Below are 19,260 nucleotides of genomic sequence, written 5' to 3'. Positions count from 1 at the left end.
ACTCTATTTTTCAGTTCGATTTGGTTCAAACCGATTGGTTTTGATTTTTGATTATTTTTTATTTTAAACTTGATTTTCAAGTTATTTGGTCTGATTTTGACCTTGGTTTGAACCTAATAATCATTAATCAATGAAATTAAACAATTTATATATATAAAAAATTACATATAATTCATAAATTCTCTATAAAAATAAATCAATTCAAAAATCAATAAAAGTATTCAGTCCAGTTTAGTTTAACTAATATTTTTGTCTTCAAAACCGAACCAAACGAAATTATCTTAAAAACTGAACTGAATTTGTAACACCCAAAAATTTTAAATTTTATTATTTTATGAGCATTTTTGGTATTTTAATTTTATTTAAATTTTATTAAGATTTTTTTTTTTTTTAAAAATTTGTTCGATTTTTCGAAAAATATAAACTTTGATGATTTTAAAAAATTAAAAAGACCACGTGGCAAAACTAAAAATATTTAGGAAAAATTTATGTACTAACGTAATTTTCTAGTGCTTAAATATGATTAAGGCAATTTAGTTTGGTTTATTTAGTTTGAACCGAATAATGCTCACCCCTAGTGGGGAGGGAGGAGAGACAAAAGAGGGAGAGAAGGGAAGGAGGTTGGGTGCGCAGGAGAGTAGGGAAGGAGGTTGGGCGTGCAGGAGAGAAGGAAAAAATGACCAGTCCGATTCATTCGGTCCTATCCGGACTTGTTTGATTCTATCTGTTTGATTCAGAACACTTGAAATTTACTCTACCTTGGAATCCAAAACGAAGCTCAAAAATTTTGGAAAAAATTGCAAAAAACTCAAAAAAATTTATGGAGTCCAAAAATATTTTCATACTTGCCACGTGATCTTTAAATTAAATTTTTAAAAATTATTTAAATTAATTACCTTAAAAAATAAAAACCTGATTTTAAAAATTCAAAAAATTCAAATTAAAATATCACAACATTTATTACATTAAAATATCAAAATTTACACATAAAATAATTATTTAAAAATTTAAAACATTACAATGATGAATAAATATTGTCTTTATTTAAGAGGGTAAATAAAGTTAACGATAAGTTATCTGATTATTTATCTCTATTAGATATTATCTCAAGTTCAATAGTAAATTCTTTTCTGTTAAGTTGAATTAAATTAAAGATATTAACTAATGGTCTTAAATCTCAAATGGGATTATAATAGTTATATTCCAAAAAAATGCTATTTTTCACAAGTTAAAAAAAAATAAAAATTAGTGCCATAAGAGGGTATTTGGTTCACCTGTTGGATTCAGCTGATAGTTGATAGACACCCAAACAGGTGAACTAAAGCGTTTGGCAAGTTTATAAAAATAAAGCTGATAGCTGATGGGTAGCTAATATAGTACTCATCAGTTGCAGTTTGTATCAACTCTATTTTTAGAGTTGTTTCTCATCAACTGATAACTGATTTTATTTTATTTTTTATTTTGATCATATTATCCTTTTTTATTTAATTCAAAAATTAATATTATTAATACTTTTATATTTTTCATTTATAATTTTAACATTTTAATTAATAGATTTTAACCTTGTTAAAATATTTTTTATTAATAATATAAAATATAAAATATTTATTTATATCTAAAAACTTAAAATTAATTATAAATTTCTTCTTTATCAATAATAATAATTACTTTATTATTTTATTTATATTTTTAAAATTATTTAATTATTTTTTTAAAAAAATTTAATTATTTTCTTATTTCAATATTAAAATAAAATAAAATAATATAATATATTAATAATTATATTTTTATTTTAATAATATAATAAATAATATAATATTTAATTTAATAATAAAATAAATACTAAAATAATAAATTTATAATTTTATATTTATTTCAATAATAAAATAAATTATATAATATATATTTTTATTATTCATTTTACATATCAATAACAATAATTAAATATAATTTTATTAAATATTTATTATTATTTTCTGGTTATTACCTAATAATTTATAATTATTAATTATATTTAATAATTAAATTAAATAAATCCTAAATAAAATAAAAATGTGTCGGCTGGATGCACACGACTTTTTTTTAATTGGTTGTCGCTATCATTAGTTCCACATTCATAAGTAGCATATGATTCACAGGATTTATCATTACCTTTTCTAACAGAATCACAAAACTGCCATCATTATATGACTTTTATGTGAGTAAAAGTGAAACATTGAAACAAAAATTCCAATTACAATATTCATTCAATATTCCTTTCACAAACATAAATTCAAAAAGAAATTATGAAAGAACCAGCATATCCTGATCAAATCTTACAAGCACAATTTAGAAGGAAAAAAAATACTTTTTGACGATTGGGATCGAGAAAGTCTATCGATTTAACACTTTTCCTATTTGGGACAAAAAAAACTTTAATTGGCCTTTTGAGTTAATAATAAATAATTAAACAAAAGAATGAGAAGTTAACTTCTAGATAGAATTAATGTTGGTCCAATAGAAGTAAAAGTTATTTTATCATTAAAATATAAAGAGTGAGAAGATATTAAATTTAAATATTTAATTTATTTATTTTAAAATAATTTATTTTTACAGTAAAAAAAATAACTACTTTCTGTTTTTACTTTTTTATAAATTATATAAATTTAAAATTAAAAAGTAAATATTCTAACTTTAATTCCGATTTCCTTCTATCTTTTCTCTCCATCAATATGTGAAATTAGTAAATAATTTAAGTGTAAAAAAGTAATTTCATAAGTTATGTCACCCAAATGAAAAGATTTCACCCAACTTTCTATTTTTCTTGGATTGTCTCATGTTTCCAAATAGGTAAAATCCTTAATAGTATCCTTTCCAGTTAAAAAGTGGATTTTAAAAATCTCTAACAGATTCCTTAGACCTTTTCTCCTTCCCAAGCATAGGCTAAAGTTCTACTACAGCTTTCTATAGGAAAATAATTATTAATCTTTACTATCTTTTTTTTCTTTTTTTTTTAATTCATTAAATGATTAAAAAAATCTAAACCTTCATATAAGGTTTTTTCGATTTTAGCAAAATTTTTTAATTTTATCAATTTAATTCTAAACTTCTATGTTAGTTTCAATTTTAACAATTAATTTAATTAGAGAAAGAAATTCATATAGTCGACTCCAAATTTTTGGGATAAAGGTTTAGTTGAGTTGAGTTGAGTTAAGATGATTTAAAGGATAAAAATAATTCAAATATTTTTCAATATTATTGATATTAGTCAATTATTTTAGCAATTATTCTCAAAATAAATCAAATAAAAATATTATTTTATTATATCAAATACCTATTATTTTAGAAGTTATAATTAGATTTATCTTGATTATATTATTTATTAATATTTTATGTTTAAACATTTGATTTTTTTTTTCATTTGTTAGACATTAAATTCGAGATAACATAATGTTCTAAATGTGAACTAAAAGTATAATAGTAAGGGAGGGAGAGAGAAAAAATAAAATTAAGATAATATATTATTTAATTATTATATTTTTTTTATTTATAAGAATTTTGTTAAAATTAATAAAAATATTAAAATTATTGAATAAATTAATAAAATTAAATAGCTTAGCTAAAATTAACAACATATAAATAAACAGATTTGAATAATTTATCGATTAATTGATGAATTTAATTAAAATTAAATTTATTATTAAAACTAAAAATAATATGAAAAGTTTATTATTAAATTGATAAAATTAAAAAGTTCAATTAAAATTAATAATTTACATAAACATTTTAATTTTTTTTATAATTTACCTTTTTTATTATATACTTTTCTTAAAAATTTTTAATTGAAGTCGCTTTGTAATTTATGTTTGTGTATTTATAATTATGATTTTCACTTGTACTAATTAGCATTTATAATTAAAATATTTTTTAAAATTCAGATATATACTATATTCTTGACAATTATATCTATAAAAAAAAAAATTAAAGAAATGAGACTGCTCACATGCTTAGTATAAGATCATTGGAAAAAAAAATCACTTCATAAAACTCATTCTAGAATTAGAACCAATAAAAAAATATAAAAAATTATTTAGTTTATTTAATATTTGAATTTATAAAAATATAATTATTAAATTTATAAAATTCTAATCAATAAAACGCGTGAATGCATGCTCAATTTTATGATAAAAGATGATAAAATAAGCGTATATTAAAAAAAAAAAAGACAATATATAGAAGTTGTTATGAGCCAAGAGAAGTTGATCTGTGCTTGTCTTGTCTGCGTTAGTCATCGAAAATGGCCGGCATGGTTACTCGAAGATCCTATTCTGCGTGTCATCGAGAGTTCCTTCCGTCGCCAATGAGAGGTTGGTTCCTACGATCGCCTGCACTGATGGGGGTTGCTGAAGGAAAAGAAAGGAGGAGAAAAAAAAGAAAGAGAATCAAGGTGGATGGATTTTCAAAAGCCAAAAACAGGAGAGATTCAGGGGATGAACTTGGATGCTATTGCATATAGGTTCGTCTTTTCTTCTTGTTTTTTCAAAATTATAATAAAATAATATTTAATTAAATAATATTTTAATAAAAAATGCAATATTAATAAAATAAAAATATATTAATAAAATAAATATGTTTAATTATCCAACTATTCATGCTATTGATGTGCAAGTCATGTTTGCTGAAATTTTATAAGAATTAGATGTTAAATAAAATGTAAATAAAGGTGAATCTCAAATAATTTTTTTTTTTAAATATCATGATATATTCCATTTCATTTTAGGCTAAAAAATATTTTTTTTAAAAAAATATTTAATAAAGTAATTTATTATTTCAATATTCTTAAAGTAAAACATATTAAATTTATTTTTTAAGAAATTTTTTAATAATATCAAACAAATTTTTATTAATTTAAAATTGTTAATTATATTTTAATTATTTATATTTATATTATATATTATCTTTAACATCTATGCTAAACAAGTTAATTAATTATTAGCAAAATTCCTTGGAATCTACACCAATTGCTCCCTAGTCCATCTTGCATCTCTTAGTGCCTCGTCACCTATTCCCTTGCTTCGGTCTATATGAACTTTTAATATTGTATTTCACTTTTATTTTAATTATATTTTATTATTTTTTTATTGGTAGGTTGAGAGATGCAAATACCCAATTCAATAATATAATATATTTTTTAATAAAATAATAATAATTTTATTAGAATATAAAATTTCACATAAACTACACATACACCACATACAATATGAAATATCGAAAAATTAACTGGTTTGACAATTTTGATTATTTTATTAAATATTCTAAGGCATTGAATAGCCTATTATGGATGGACTTATAAAGATGTTAAAATTAAGCACATGGAAAATAATTGATATAAGAAATTATTTTAAACAGACAATTTCACATATACACACAAATTATCTGATGTGATATTACTGATATCAGACATAAACCACAGATCGAACGGCTCATATGGTCGAGCCCACGCGAAAAGTAACAAGACTAGGTATAAGGTCTTCATTATACAAGAAAAATGGACCCCACACATTGAAGTGATAAGTTCCAAACTTTAGTCTAACACGCCAAGTGATTTGACAGCAGGCTAAACGTAGCTATCAAACTTGGAAAAGAAAGCTTCCAAGACCAGCCGCCTCCTTTGAACATGAACACCACCACCCACCACTGTCTCCATTTCCACCACCACTTCTTAACCATTTACTCTGTTCTTTACTTCCAATGATTTTACCCAGATTAAAATTCCAACACTATTGTTTTATTCTTTAATTTGAGCTCAGAAATTTCATCATTCTTGAAAAAATTTCAATACTTCAAAATATTATTCTAAATGCATAACCCTTTGATCATACAAAAGGGTAGTAGAGAGTAGTGCTAATAACTTGGCATCTCCCAAGTGGGTCAAGAAATTCACATGCTCATGAGCAACAAGATTCACAAAAAGACAACCCTTTTCATTCAGCGAGAACCAAACAACATGTACCCATTACAAGACAATTTAAACAAAGACCTTCCATCACATTCCTAACCACAATGGTTGATCTGATCCGATCTGATGAAACAAAGAACAACCCCCCAAACCCACAAAACATAGCTAATACTTATTTATTTCACAGTCGCATTATGTATAGTAATCAACAGCAGGAGTAAATTTATGGGACTTGCTAATCTCTTTATTAGCCCATTTCACTCCCCTGCTTTAACTATCTAACAAGTTCTAGGCCTACCAGATCAGGGAAATACAGTAACTGATAATAGTTTTTATCCAGTGAAAGCTCACTGGTTTGCAGAGGCTAATAAGACTAAGATAGGTCATCCCAATAGAACGTAAAAGTTCTTGTACGGTGACTGTACTTTTTTACTGGAACCAGATTGAAACATCCTGCTGCTTTGGCAAAGAATCCATTGCCAGGCCCTGTAAGTCCTCTTTGTAGTCAAATGAAGGCAGATCAAATGGAGACCCGAACATCAGATTGAAGCTATTGCTGTTATTGTTGTTGTTGTTCTGCTGATTGCTCTCAAATGCAGAATTCAAAGCTTTAAACCTGTCAAATTGACAACCATCCTGTGAAAACATCTGATGGTTATTGTGGATGTTCGAGTCCTCAAAGATATTTCCCTCGATCACATTGCCTGGACCTCGGAAGTAATTGTCAGGTTGGTGGTGAATTTTTGGCTGGAAAATATTGTGATTTTCAGTGACTCCATTGTTGCCAGAATTTGTGTTCTTGTTGCCTTGGATGTTATTGTCATAGATTGACATGAGCTCACTGATCATCTTTTGCCCATCTTCCGGAACTCCTGATAGATCAAAGGCAGTTGCACCTGTATTCATCATTGGAGCAGCAGGCTTCGATTGAGCACAGGGTTGAGGAAAGATCACAGGCTTCACTTCATTAACATGAAAATTTGAACCTGCAAACTCTAAAGAAGAGCTTCTGTATGGGCAAGTTAATTGATGATTGTCCCTAGATGTCCTGTCATGGAAACCCAGGCGGAGTTGGCTGTAAGGACATTGAACAAACTCGCATGTATATATCTTCTGATCCACCATCATGTTTATATCGGTGGATGGCTTTCTCTTTCTAATAAAATCAACATTGGTGATAATTTCCCCCTTAATTGGATAAGGTTGTAGAAGTGGCAGCCTGTCCCTCATCCTCTCCATTCCCAGATTGGAAGAACTGATATTCTCAGGTTTGTACTCCACTACATCGAAGTTTGGCTCATCTTCAACCCCTTCAACATCATACTCACTGCAATCATGAATGACCAAAGACCCACTCCCCCCAGCTGATGACAGAGTCGGGCAGGAGTTGGGGTAAAGCTCTCGGGCCAAGGCCTCCTCTTGGTTGATAATTGCAAGCCAAGTAGCACTTTCCTTGGCTGTCATCTTGTCCTGCAAACACTTGGACTGTCTCACAAGCTTACGAATCTTGGCAATGTCAGGAGACATATGCTTAATGACTGCAGTGAGAACCCCCACCTTCCATGCCTTCTTCAAGTCATGAGGCTTCTTGTAAGGTGGAGGGCCCTGATCCTTTGGTAAGCCTAGTTGAGGCCACCACTCTTCATTTCCAGCGGGCCACCATGGCGGAGGAACACCTTTCTCCAATGGAAATCGCCTCTGAGGAGGGTCACAGTGCTGCATCAGTGCCGATAAGAGTGAACCCAGAGTTGTATCTTGAAGTTCCTGCAGTGTGTGTGGGGTTGGACCAATAGTATTACAACCCTCATTCTTGCCTGGGATCGAATTGTCTGCTTGGTACTTCGCTATAGCAGCCGGACCATTTCGATCAAACCTGACTTTATCCTTCCACCACTCTCGAAGATTATCAGAAGCCCCAGTCACTGGCTTTCCTTTCTCTGGGATAATCCCATAAACAAAACCCTGAGCTTTACAAACTTCCATCATCTTCAACATATATTTTAAGATACCATCTTGTGCCCTAGACATCTTCTTCCTCCTAGCCTGCTCCTGAGACTGCCGCTGCTTAGCAATATCGATACCTTCCTTATTCTTGTTCTGCTCTTTCACCCTTTTAATACGCATCTTGTACCTCCACATCCTACGCTCAAGCTCATCAACATCAGTATCCTCGTCACTGTAATCATCCTCCACAGTAGGCTCTGGGTCAGCTTGTGGAGCGGTCACATCTTCCCCAAGAGGAGCAGAGAAGAAATCCATATCACCACAAAATCCCATTTCATCAAACATCATCATTTTTAACCTGTAGGATCTCAAATGGCCAAGAACCCTCAAACTGTCTTATTGCAACCTCCGTATTTTCAAACCTGTGAAGATCAGCAAAAGTAGAAATATTAAAAATCCAGCAAAAACTATACGATATGATTTTCTAGTTGATAAGTTACATGTTTATTATAATCTTTTCCCCAATCTTTCTAAGGAAGAACCATAGAGGCCTACATGATAATTCAACAAAAATTAACAATCAGCCTTTCCATTTACTGCAGAATATATTTATGCGCACAAAAGATCAAACGTGCTGCAATTTTACTGGACACAAAACAATTCAATTAAGAACCTTCCATAATAGACATAACTTCCCAAAAACAAATCTACACAATTTCTACTTGATTAAAATAAAATTAAACATGAAAGACGAATGAAAACGATAAACAGATCTACTAGCAGCAGATTAGAGTAATCAAATTTGATATTAACTATCAAAGTCGATTAAAAATGAAATCAAATCTTATCATCTAACAGAAAAACCATATGAACTACCCAGATCTCACCGTTGATTACAGGTGGGAAGAGATATCAAACAGCTTGGATCTAACACCAAACTAAAAAATTCTTGGTCTAATTTCAAAACCCACATCATAGAACTAAACAAACTCCAAAATTCAGATCAAAACATTGCACCTTTCAGAGATCAACAGAACAAGAGAGAAGGAAAAACAGCAGACAAAGACCCATAAGAGAACAAAAAAAAAAGTGAAATAAATGAAAAAGAAAAAATAAATTGAAAAAAAGAGTTGAAACAAGAATTTACTTGGAAATCTAAGGAACATTTCCTTCCATAAGGAAGAGATTCCAGGTCACTACAGCAACAGAGAGACTGTCTCTACAACTGGAGAAGGAGAAAGAGCAAAAGGAGAAGTAGCCTGGTATAATATTTTGGTAAGGGTGTTAAATAAAGAGAAGGAGAATACTTGGCGAGTGTGTAAGTGGGCAGTGGGGTTAAAGTAACAAAGCACTTAAACCCATGAACCATGAAGAAGGAGAGAGAGAGAGGTTAATCGAATCCAAGCATTGGGATGTCCGTTTCTGAAGAGTATTTAAGATAAGAAAGTGAGTGTTGGGGCCGTCGCGTCGTTGTAAGAGTAAAGTCGTATGATCCTCTTCTCTCTTACTACCTTCCTTCTTCACATCTCACTAGGCATGTTGTAGATGAATCGAATCGGTCGCGAATCTCTCGAGACTCAATTTAATAGTAAAGAAAAACTTTATTGTAATTAATCGCTTAATAACATGAATTTAAATTTATTTAATTTTCAAACTCTTTTTAATAAATCAACTGAATTTTTAGTTTTTTTATTATTTGATTATTTTTTTAAGCATATTGTTTTATTAGTTTAAAATCAATTTATTTATAAACTTAAAAAAATGAATTTATCTATAAATTTATGAATTAACTATATGTAATTATAATTAATTAAAAAAAATTAAATTATAAATAACATAATTATAAAATTAAATATATAAATATACGTAACATATAATTAATATACTTTAATTAATGAAAATAATTTTATAATTAAAAAAAACTTAAATGCTAATCGAACTTAAGTCAAATTTAAGCCTAATAGAATTTAAATTAACAAAATTTATGCTTCAAATTCAAATTTGACTCAAATTTGAATTCAACGAAAATTTAACTAGTTGAATTTGAATTCTTTGAATCATAATTCAACTCGTTATATCCTTACTTTTTTTTCTTTTTTAGTTTTCATTATTTATATTCTTCTTTTCCTATTAGTAAGAATGCATTTACTTTTATTTATTAATATTTAATTGTCCTGATTTGTTTTTTTGGGCCGAATCAACATTAGGATATTAATATATTTAAAGCTATTAAAGTTCATAATAAGTATCTCATAATACAATTTTGTAAACTAATACTTGCAACATATTACTATTGAATAAAAGTAAAGGTTTCAATATAACATAGAAAGAAGTATTTCCATATTTTCAATCAACATAATAAAGGGTGGGAAGATACTCTCAAAATATTTAATCATAATGGCAACAAAACTAGCCTTTGTTTAATAATACAATGGGCAGTATAACCAGCATTTTATTGTAGATGTAGGTGGATATACCAATCATTACAAATAATATAACTCGCACACAAAAGTTGAGACTATTTAGCCAACATTGTGTGGAGTTCTCTATTGTGCAACTTATTTTGGAAACTAGCTTCTTCAAAACCTAGAAAAATTAGGTGAATAGGGTAAGTATTTGACTTGTATATGTACATTAAATAATATGCACAATATTTATAAAGTTTATCCGTACAAGCCCTTAGCACAAATCTAGTTTTCTTCATCTATATAAATGTAGTTAATACTAGCATTTCAGAAGTAGTTATAGCATTTCATGGATTGATATATTATTACTTGTGCATACTTTAGAGGAGTCCACAATATTTACGCAAACAACCATTCTCCAAACTTCTCCTCATTACCATTCAGGGATCAATGGCAAGGCAAAAGTTGGATTTATAAGGGTGATAAAGCACTAGCTATTCCATCCATGCTCACCCCCTATTCATAATGAAGATAGCACAAGACGCATCCAAATTTTAATTGAATTTTCATTCCTTTATTTATTCAAACTTTTAACCCTTACATCTTAGTATACGAAAGTAATAACTGATGTTGTTCTTAGATTTTTACTGCAAGTCAGGAGAGAAAACACCGGGTGGTATGGCTTGGACAACCTCTTTAATGTGTAAGTCAGTATGGGTACTAAACAGATTATAGAATTGACTAGAGAGAATTGCATACCTAACTGTAGAAGCTTGAACCCCTAATATAAGCATCGAGCAGACTCCTCTTTAGATTGGGAGTGTGATCATAGTAGATTACTATCTTAGTAGAAGTACAATTAGAGTGGGATTCAAAATCTCTAATTAGGTAGGATACTTATCCTTAATAGGTAATGTTTGTATTGGATTAGGATTCCATACATTTGAATATTTTTTATGCTACTGCATCATTAGTTCCCTCATCGAGTATGAATCTTTAGGTTTGGTATTAGACAGTGTGTTAGATAGCAGAGCTCTGGCCAATTCGTAGAACCTTTTGAGATTTTTGGGTGAACCTTTACCTTAAGCATTTTTGCTAGTGTATTATTGCTCTAAAAAGTGGCTTGTCAATGCATCTTTAGGTGGACTTATGCCTTAAATGGCTTGTTGACACCTTTTTGGATAGACTTATACCTTGAATGGCTTGTTGACACCTCTTTAGGTGGTTTATGCCTTAGGTAGCTTGTCGATGTCTTTTATGGCAGACTTATGCCTTAGACTCTTTACAAGTGGATAGACACTTTGAGTTCTTTGTATTTGTTAGCTCTTTGGTAGACATTATGTATTAGGAAATTTTCGAGCGAGAGAGAGAGAGAGAGAGAGAGAACTTTTCGTGTTGTTTTCCACAAATAACACCACTAATATTATTCTTAGACTTTTCTATGGGCCTGGATCTGCAAGATAAGAGAAAACACCAAGTGAATTGGCTTAGGCAATCTCTCTGATACTTAAGTCAGTATGAGTACCAAGCATATTATATAATTGACTAGAGAGAATAACATACTTAATTGTGGAGGCTTAATCCCCTTATATAGGCATTGGATAGACTTCTATTTGGATTATGAGTGTGATCATAATAGATTATTATCTTAGTGGAAGTACAATTAGAGTGAGTAATGTTTGTATTGGATTAGGATTCTATACATTCAGGTATTTTAGATGTTACTACATCAATAACAATCAAATTGACCCATAAAACACTAAAAATATCATAAACAATTATGCATATTGATAATATGAATGCAATTGTATTTTTTTTTAAACCTTATAAAATACAATTAAATAAAAAATAATGTATAAGCATATTAATAAATATTATTGATACCATGAAATACTATAATATATATTCACAACGATTTAATCATTATTTGCTTGGTCATGCAGTCAAGAAATAGAAAGGAAATTCAAATTTTATAAAAATATCATTATAAACAAATATAAATATAAATTCAATAAAATAGTAAAAATAAATTGAAAAACTTTTTAAATATTTCTTAGTAGAGAATACTAAACAATAATTTTTTTTGTTAGCCATAATTACTTAAATAATGTCACAACTATCGAGTTAATACTTAATTAATAAATTAAACTTGCTTAACCAAATTATTCTTAAAATTGAATTTTCCAAAGACATTGCTTATAAACTAAAAATACAACACTATATAGGGTTTAGTTTTATTGATTCAAAAAACAAACTTTGCTAATTAGACAACTGGCTGTACAACCAACTGCTTAATCTTCATATATTGGGTAGAAAAACTAGTTGCTTACTCTAGATATAGGCAAAGATATACTACTCATTATTAATTGAGATTATTTAGCCAACATTATGAGGAGTACTCTTTCTATGTAGCTTATTTTGGAAACCAACTTCCTCAAAACCTGAAAAAATAGGGTGAACAGAGTGTGTATTTGAATATGAGTGTGTATTAAATAATACACACAATATATATAAAGTTTATATTAGGGTTGTGTAGGGTTCTTGAGTGTGCCAAACTAAACCGAAAAGCCAAACTAAACCGAACTTAATACCTTGGTTCATTTCTAGTTTTTAACTAAAAATTGAATTGGAATCATACAAAAACTATACCGAATCAAGACCAAACCGAGCACAAAATTTATATATATGTTTTCGATAATTTTTTAAATGTATTATACACTTTTAATATAATTATATATATTTATATATGTATGTATAGTTGTGGACTAATGAAACCTAATATTATATTTCATTTATCTACATTTTCTTCATAATTTTGGTTATAAATACATTAAATTATCTTATAATTCTTAATTGTAAGTACACTATTATACTATATATATGCTTAATTCATAATTATATTTATATTTTATAGTTAAAGAATACATAATTAATAATTAAATAGCTAAAAGATATGATATACTTGTACTACTTTATTATATATTATGTTTAGTCTTAAATTATATATGTACCTTATAGTTAAATATTATATAATTTAAAAATAACTAAAAGATATATTATATGCTATATTATGTATTAATAATCAATTTCAAAATTTAAATGCTAATTAAATATGACTTTTTATGAAAATACTTGTATAAAATTATTTCAAGAACCAAGAACCCAACCGACTCGAAACCAAAGAATAGATAATTATAACATACTAGAACCGCAACAATGAAAAATCGACGCAATAAAGAACCAAACTGGAACCATACCAAAATCTTAGTTTGGTTCTAGTTCCTTGGTAGACCTCGAATCAAAACCAAGACCATACTCCTCTAGTTTATAGTAATTTTTAACGCAAGTCCAATTTTCCTTATCTACATGAATGCAATTAACATTAACAATTCGCAAGTAATTATAACATTGCATGGATTTATATATTATTACTTATGCATACCTTAAAGAAATATATAAAATTTTCACAAACAATCATTCTCCAAACTTCTTCATTACCCTAATAAAACTCCTCAACATCAACCAGGGGCTGACAACAATGCACAACTTGAATTTTTAGGTTGATAAAACATTAATTCTTTCATCCATACCTCATGTTGAAAATGAAGGCAAAGTATAAGTACATCCAAATTTTAAATTATTTCTCATTCCTTCATTTATTCAAAGTTTTAATCATAATTCCTTAGTATGCAAAAGCAATAACAATCAACTTGACTCATGAAATGACAAAAATATCACAAAATAATTATGCAAATTGATAATATGTATGCTATTCTAATTTTTAACCTTAAAAAATACAACTAAGTTAGAAATGATTAATAAGCATTTTAATAAATAATATTGATACCATGAGATATTATTTAACATACAAACTTATAGTAATTCAATGGTCAGTCGTCTAGTGATGCAGTTGAGAAGTAGAAGGTAAATCTAAATTTTAAAGAAAAATAATTATAAAAAAATAAAACTATATTCAATAAAATAAGAAAAACAATTTGAAAAACCTTTTAATATATTTTTAGTAAATATAACTAGCTACTAATTTCCCTTGTTGACTATAATGCCTTAGACAATGTCAAATTCACTGACTTTAGACTTAATTAATCAATTTAATTTGTTAAACTAACTTATTTTCCCAACCAATTATACATAATGTACCAAAATAATATTTTAAAATTTTTAATAGACAGTTATTCTCAAAATTCAACTATCCAATGACATTGCTTATAAACTAAAAATATGTAAAATTTGACAATGAGTTTGGAATGTCAAATTATCTTTGCTGGTTCAAACTTCAAATTTTTTTATTCAAGATAGAAGTGCCATAAGTCACATGGGGACTAAGCTACACGTTAACACATGTTAGAAGCACTCTTTCTACCATTCTGACATGGGGTACGTGTATAGTGCACTCTTGTCACTAGAGTTGCCAATTACTAGTAGAGTTTTGCAACAAAAAAATACTGGTTAATGCTTCTCCTTTAGAGGAATTCACCAATGTTGCATACTCAATGGAAATGGGGTTATTGGCCTCAAATGGGAAAGAATTTTGAAGATAATTTGTTTATTCTACCTTATTCCAAGATGAAAATTGTAGTGGTTAATGGCTCTGGGAAGCTAGTAAGGTGGTGAAGTTGGGAATAAGGGTTATTCACGGCAAAGATAGCCCAAATGGCAAAATCAAAGGTGGAAATGTTTGAGTTTTCTGCAAACTAAAGTGTGAAAAATTAGAGAGCTCATGGGTTTTTATAGCTGAAGAACAACTTAGTGGAGGTCAAATTTCATGTAACACCTGTCACACCTTACCCCTCTGTAAGGTGTAACATGATCCCGTAGAATACTTAATGAACTACCGAACTTCACCTACCGATAACTCATTAAGTACCCCACAAGGGATTTTAAACAATTTTCTTACTTTTGACAAGTGGTGAGCAGTTTCTAATAGGTATTTAAAACATATGATTACAAGTAAATCTAATTAATATTTTTGGTCCATTTTAGTTTTTCGCAAATTTTATAAAAATTTTGACAGAGTTCCCCCTGTATTTTGAGAAAACAGTTCTTCAAATACCTGTAAAAAGCACTTCTAAAAATTTTCTCAACAACTGCTTCAATTTCATACGCAATCTCAATCAAGTTCTCAACACATTTATCAACTTTCAATTTCAAATCCACTATTCAATGATCATCAAAATACTAACAATCTATTTCATTCAAATTAAATAAAATAGTTCCATTCATATTTCATTAGAAACAAAACAATTTAGATACATCATTACAAAATTTACATTAAGAGAATTTCAAACTACAATATATATTACAACTTTATACAAATTGCTCAAGACCCATTTTTACATGTCCATACATTTATGTGCAATATATACATCAAAAGAATTATTTACAGTTAGGGTATAAATTATACCCGAAGATTTTAAGCTGATAGCTCCTTACACCTCAGCAGCTCAATCTGCTGCTCTAGTCTCTCAGATTCTGCAGTAATAGAAGCTATCGCTGAGTACTAGGACTCAATGGTACACAACATACTAAAATAATCTTTATGCAGAATATAAATCACATTTATTCAAAAATTTGACTAAACATGAGCATTAAACACAAAACATGAATTATGAGATTTTAATGCAAACCACGTTCATTTCGAAGTATCAAAACACATTTCATAAAACCCACAGTTAGATCATGCCATTCGAAACAAATAGAATCTCAATAGCCAGAGGCTAAAGAGAAATCACATCACAAGGCTAGCTAGCTCAAATATATGGATATCCATTCACATCCTCTTCTACTGGCACACCTCAACACTTCTCTAGAGAAGGAATCAAAATTCGAAACTAATTACCCCCACTAGTCGTGCTAGTGAGGTGTCCAAATATATGGTCATGACACTGTGGTTTCAAAACTTATCTTAACAATTTACTAAACATTTTCATTTCAAATACACACAATAACTTTCACAATTTAAATCAAAACATCATAAATAAGGTCACAATACTTTCAACAATTCAAAGCAACAGTAAAATGCATATTTCATTCATTTAATCAATGAATTTTTAAAGCATAGTGATGTTGTGCACAAACCTCAAGTGAGTCGCCCCTTAGCCTCGACTCAGTTCCTCGGGTTCCTTCCCGATATTCTTTTCAACTGAAACACACAATTTTATAATGTTTCAGTACTAGAACTTAACATAAATCCAAAATAAATTTAGCCTCATTTTTACCTAGCTCTAACGTTCTAAACTCGACGTTCTTGAAATTTTGTGCTTCGGGTTACTATTCACTACACTATTCAAGTCAATTTGTTGACTTTCTAAGGCTTAATAGGTATGGGAACTCCAACTTCACCCACATACCACATTTTGGTCACTAAACTTGTTGGTTTTGGTTGTTTACTCAAATCCTAGGTCTTTTAGGCAAATTTGGTAAATTTCAGTTTTGGAGTCCTAAGTTGCACTGTTCCATTGGTCACTTTATTGTTGGAATTTGGCAAAACTTTCTTCATAGAAAATGTTCCCCATTGTCTTAAGTTTATTCTCCTTTTTGAATCACCCCAATTGGAGTTTTGTAGCTCAAGTTATAGCCAAAATACGATTCTTGTTCACGTGCAATCGCTCATGCTGCAATTTAGGTTCTGGCAGATTTTTGATCCAACTTCATTCAATAATTTGATCAAGTTAAGTCCATAATTTGGTCTAATTTCCTTCATACGAAATATTCTACTATGTCTTAGGTTTCCATCGGTTCAAGAATCGCCTAAATCGGAGTTTTCTAGCGAGAGTTATAGCCATTGGAATTTTACTGTTCAAATGGAAATCTGCAGTTTTGCAGGTTCAGTAACTGAAATTTGCTCAATTATTTGGTTATGTTAATGGCATAATTTGAGTTGGTATTCTTCACGAAAGTTTTAGATCTATATCTTATCTAATTACTGGTAAAATGTCAGGTCATTTTGACCTTCCTAGCTCGAGTTATGACCAAATGAACAATTACTGTTCATTTGGTCAGTTTGTGCAGTGGCAGCCTGCTCTTAACCAACTTTGGTCAATTGGTTCACTAGGTTTTGGCCAGTTTTTGGGCATGGTTCCTTAATGAAAATTGTGTCATTTTATGTCTATTTTCATCCCCAATTGGTGGCATATCAATTGGACTTGTAAAATTTCCGTTTTGGTCCTTTAAAGTTGGCTTGGTTACCCTACGAATTTGACTTCCATTCTAACAATTCCCACACATCTCCTTTGGTCATTATTGACCATTTTTCTCTTCACAATAGGTCAAAGTCATCATTTATGCATTTCTCCAAAATTTGACTCAAAACCCTAGGCCTCCTAACCCTAATCACACTAATTTATTGTAATTAACTAATTCAAAGCATATAAACACAATCTTTCAACTCATTCAAGCATTTTAACATATTTAACTCACTCAAACTCATGCAAATCACTCTCCCCTCCTTGCTGGACGAATTTTAGTTTAGTCCCTCATACATATTTTTTTTCATTTTAAGCATATTACAAGCTAATTCAAGCTAAAAACACAACAAGTAAACTAATCTTGTACCTTAAATCACTAACCTTTGTGTAGCAACTTCTAATTCCCCTTTTTTCTAATTTTCTTTCTTCTTTTCTTCTTTCTTTGATGACCAATCTTCTTCTCAAGTTGCCTAGACAAGCTTTAACTATGGTGGCTTACTTTTGTATGGTGAAATCTTATAATATGCAAGCTCAAAATTGAGCTTTAATGGATGTTTTGGTGTGGGAGAGAGAGAGTGACGTTTTTTTGAAGAAGACTTGTGTTTTATTTTTTTTTCTTTTCTTTTCTTTTGTCTTTTATCTCTTTAGGAAGACCAAAAATCCATTTAATTAATTTATTAATTATATGACTTATGGCATCATGCATGATATCATGCATGATGTCATCTTCCTACACCTTTTTAACTTTTTCATTTTCTCTTTTTTTTTTCTATTAGTTCTTTAATTTAATTCTCGATCCCGAAGTTTTCTTTTCTCCGATTTTATTTGTGATTAGGTCGAGTCACTCTCGAGTCAATTGACCAAATTGCCCCTCGCCGGTTCATCCCGGTTTGCAAATAATTCTATATTTCTTTCGGCTCCCTGACCTAATTATTTGATTGGCTTAACAGTTCTTTTTCATGATTTTCTCTTTTCCACTGTGTTCATAAGGGTCCTAAGGACCGCATCGTCACTTTTTACGGTTCGAAATTTGAGTTTAAAATGACTTTGCAATCATTCCCGAGAAGGTCACCTATCGCTGTGACTCTCGGCTCGTTTAACTTCTTATGTTCTGTTTTTCTTATTTATACTTAACTACTTGAACATTACTAATTATTTGTGTTTATGGTTTATCTAGTTGTCTTAAGTGTGGTTCTAATCCCCTTAATTGTCCGGACCGACACCGATCACCGGAACAGTGAAATATACCAGGCTATACAAATAGGGGTGTTACAATTCTCCCCCCCTTAAATAAATTTCGTCTCGAAATTTTACCTGGTATCAATCTTTGAACAGCTGTGGGTGTTGTCTCCTCATGTCCTCCTCTCGTTCCCAAGTAGCCTCCTGGCCCGAATGATGGTTTCACAGCACTTTTACTAACGGTATCTGCTTGTTTCGTAGCTGCTTCACCTTATAAGCCAGAATCTCTATGGGTTCTTCTTCATATGTGAGGTCTGGATTTACTTCAATTTCCTCTACTGGTAGTACAAGAGATGGGTTTGATCGATACTTCCTCAGCATAGACACATGGAAGACATTATGTATCTTCTCCAACTCTGGAGGTAGTGCCAAATGATATGCCAAAGGACCCACTCTTTCCAGAACCTCATATGGCCCAATGAAACGAGGACTCAGTTTCCCCTTTCTGCCGAATCTCATAATTCTCTTCCAAGGAGAAACCTTGAGGAAAACTTTCTCACCCACTGCATACTCAATATCCCTTCTCTTC

At 29.8% G+C, this 19,260-nt stretch overlaps 1 protein-coding gene across 1 annotated transcript; it reads right to left on the bottom strand.

Annotated features, from left to right (window-relative positions):
• Window positions 1-5,942: 5,942 nt before the first annotated feature.
• Window positions 5,943-9,399, bottom strand: LOC110635504 (protein ETHYLENE INSENSITIVE 3). Its single transcript, XM_058144117.1, has 2 exons — window positions 9,030-9,399; window positions 5,943-8,304 (listed from the first exon to the last, which is right to left on the bottom strand). Exon 2 carries the CDS (start codon window positions 8,231-8,233, stop codon window positions 6,368-6,370), a length of 1,866 nt encoding a protein of 621 aa, XP_058000100.1. The 5' UTR covers window positions 8,234-8,304; window positions 9,030-9,399; the 3' UTR covers window positions 5,943-6,367.
• Between the last annotated feature and the right edge of the window lie 9,861 nt (window positions 9,400-19,260).

The sequence above is a fragment of the Hevea brasiliensis genome, chromosome 1 (genome assembly GCF_030052815.1).
Source record: "Hevea brasiliensis isolate MT/VB/25A 57/8 chromosome 1, ASM3005281v1, whole genome shotgun sequence".
Lineage (NCBI taxonomy): Eukaryota > Viridiplantae > Streptophyta > Magnoliopsida > Malpighiales > Euphorbiaceae > Hevea > Hevea brasiliensis.
This window is presented reverse-complemented; position numbering and strand designations above follow the sequence as displayed.

Coding starts and splice junctions, on each gene's coding strand:
- LOC110635504 (XM_058144117.1), bottom strand. CDS start 8,233: ATGATGATGTTTGATGAAATGGGATTTTGTGGTGATATGGATTTCTTC.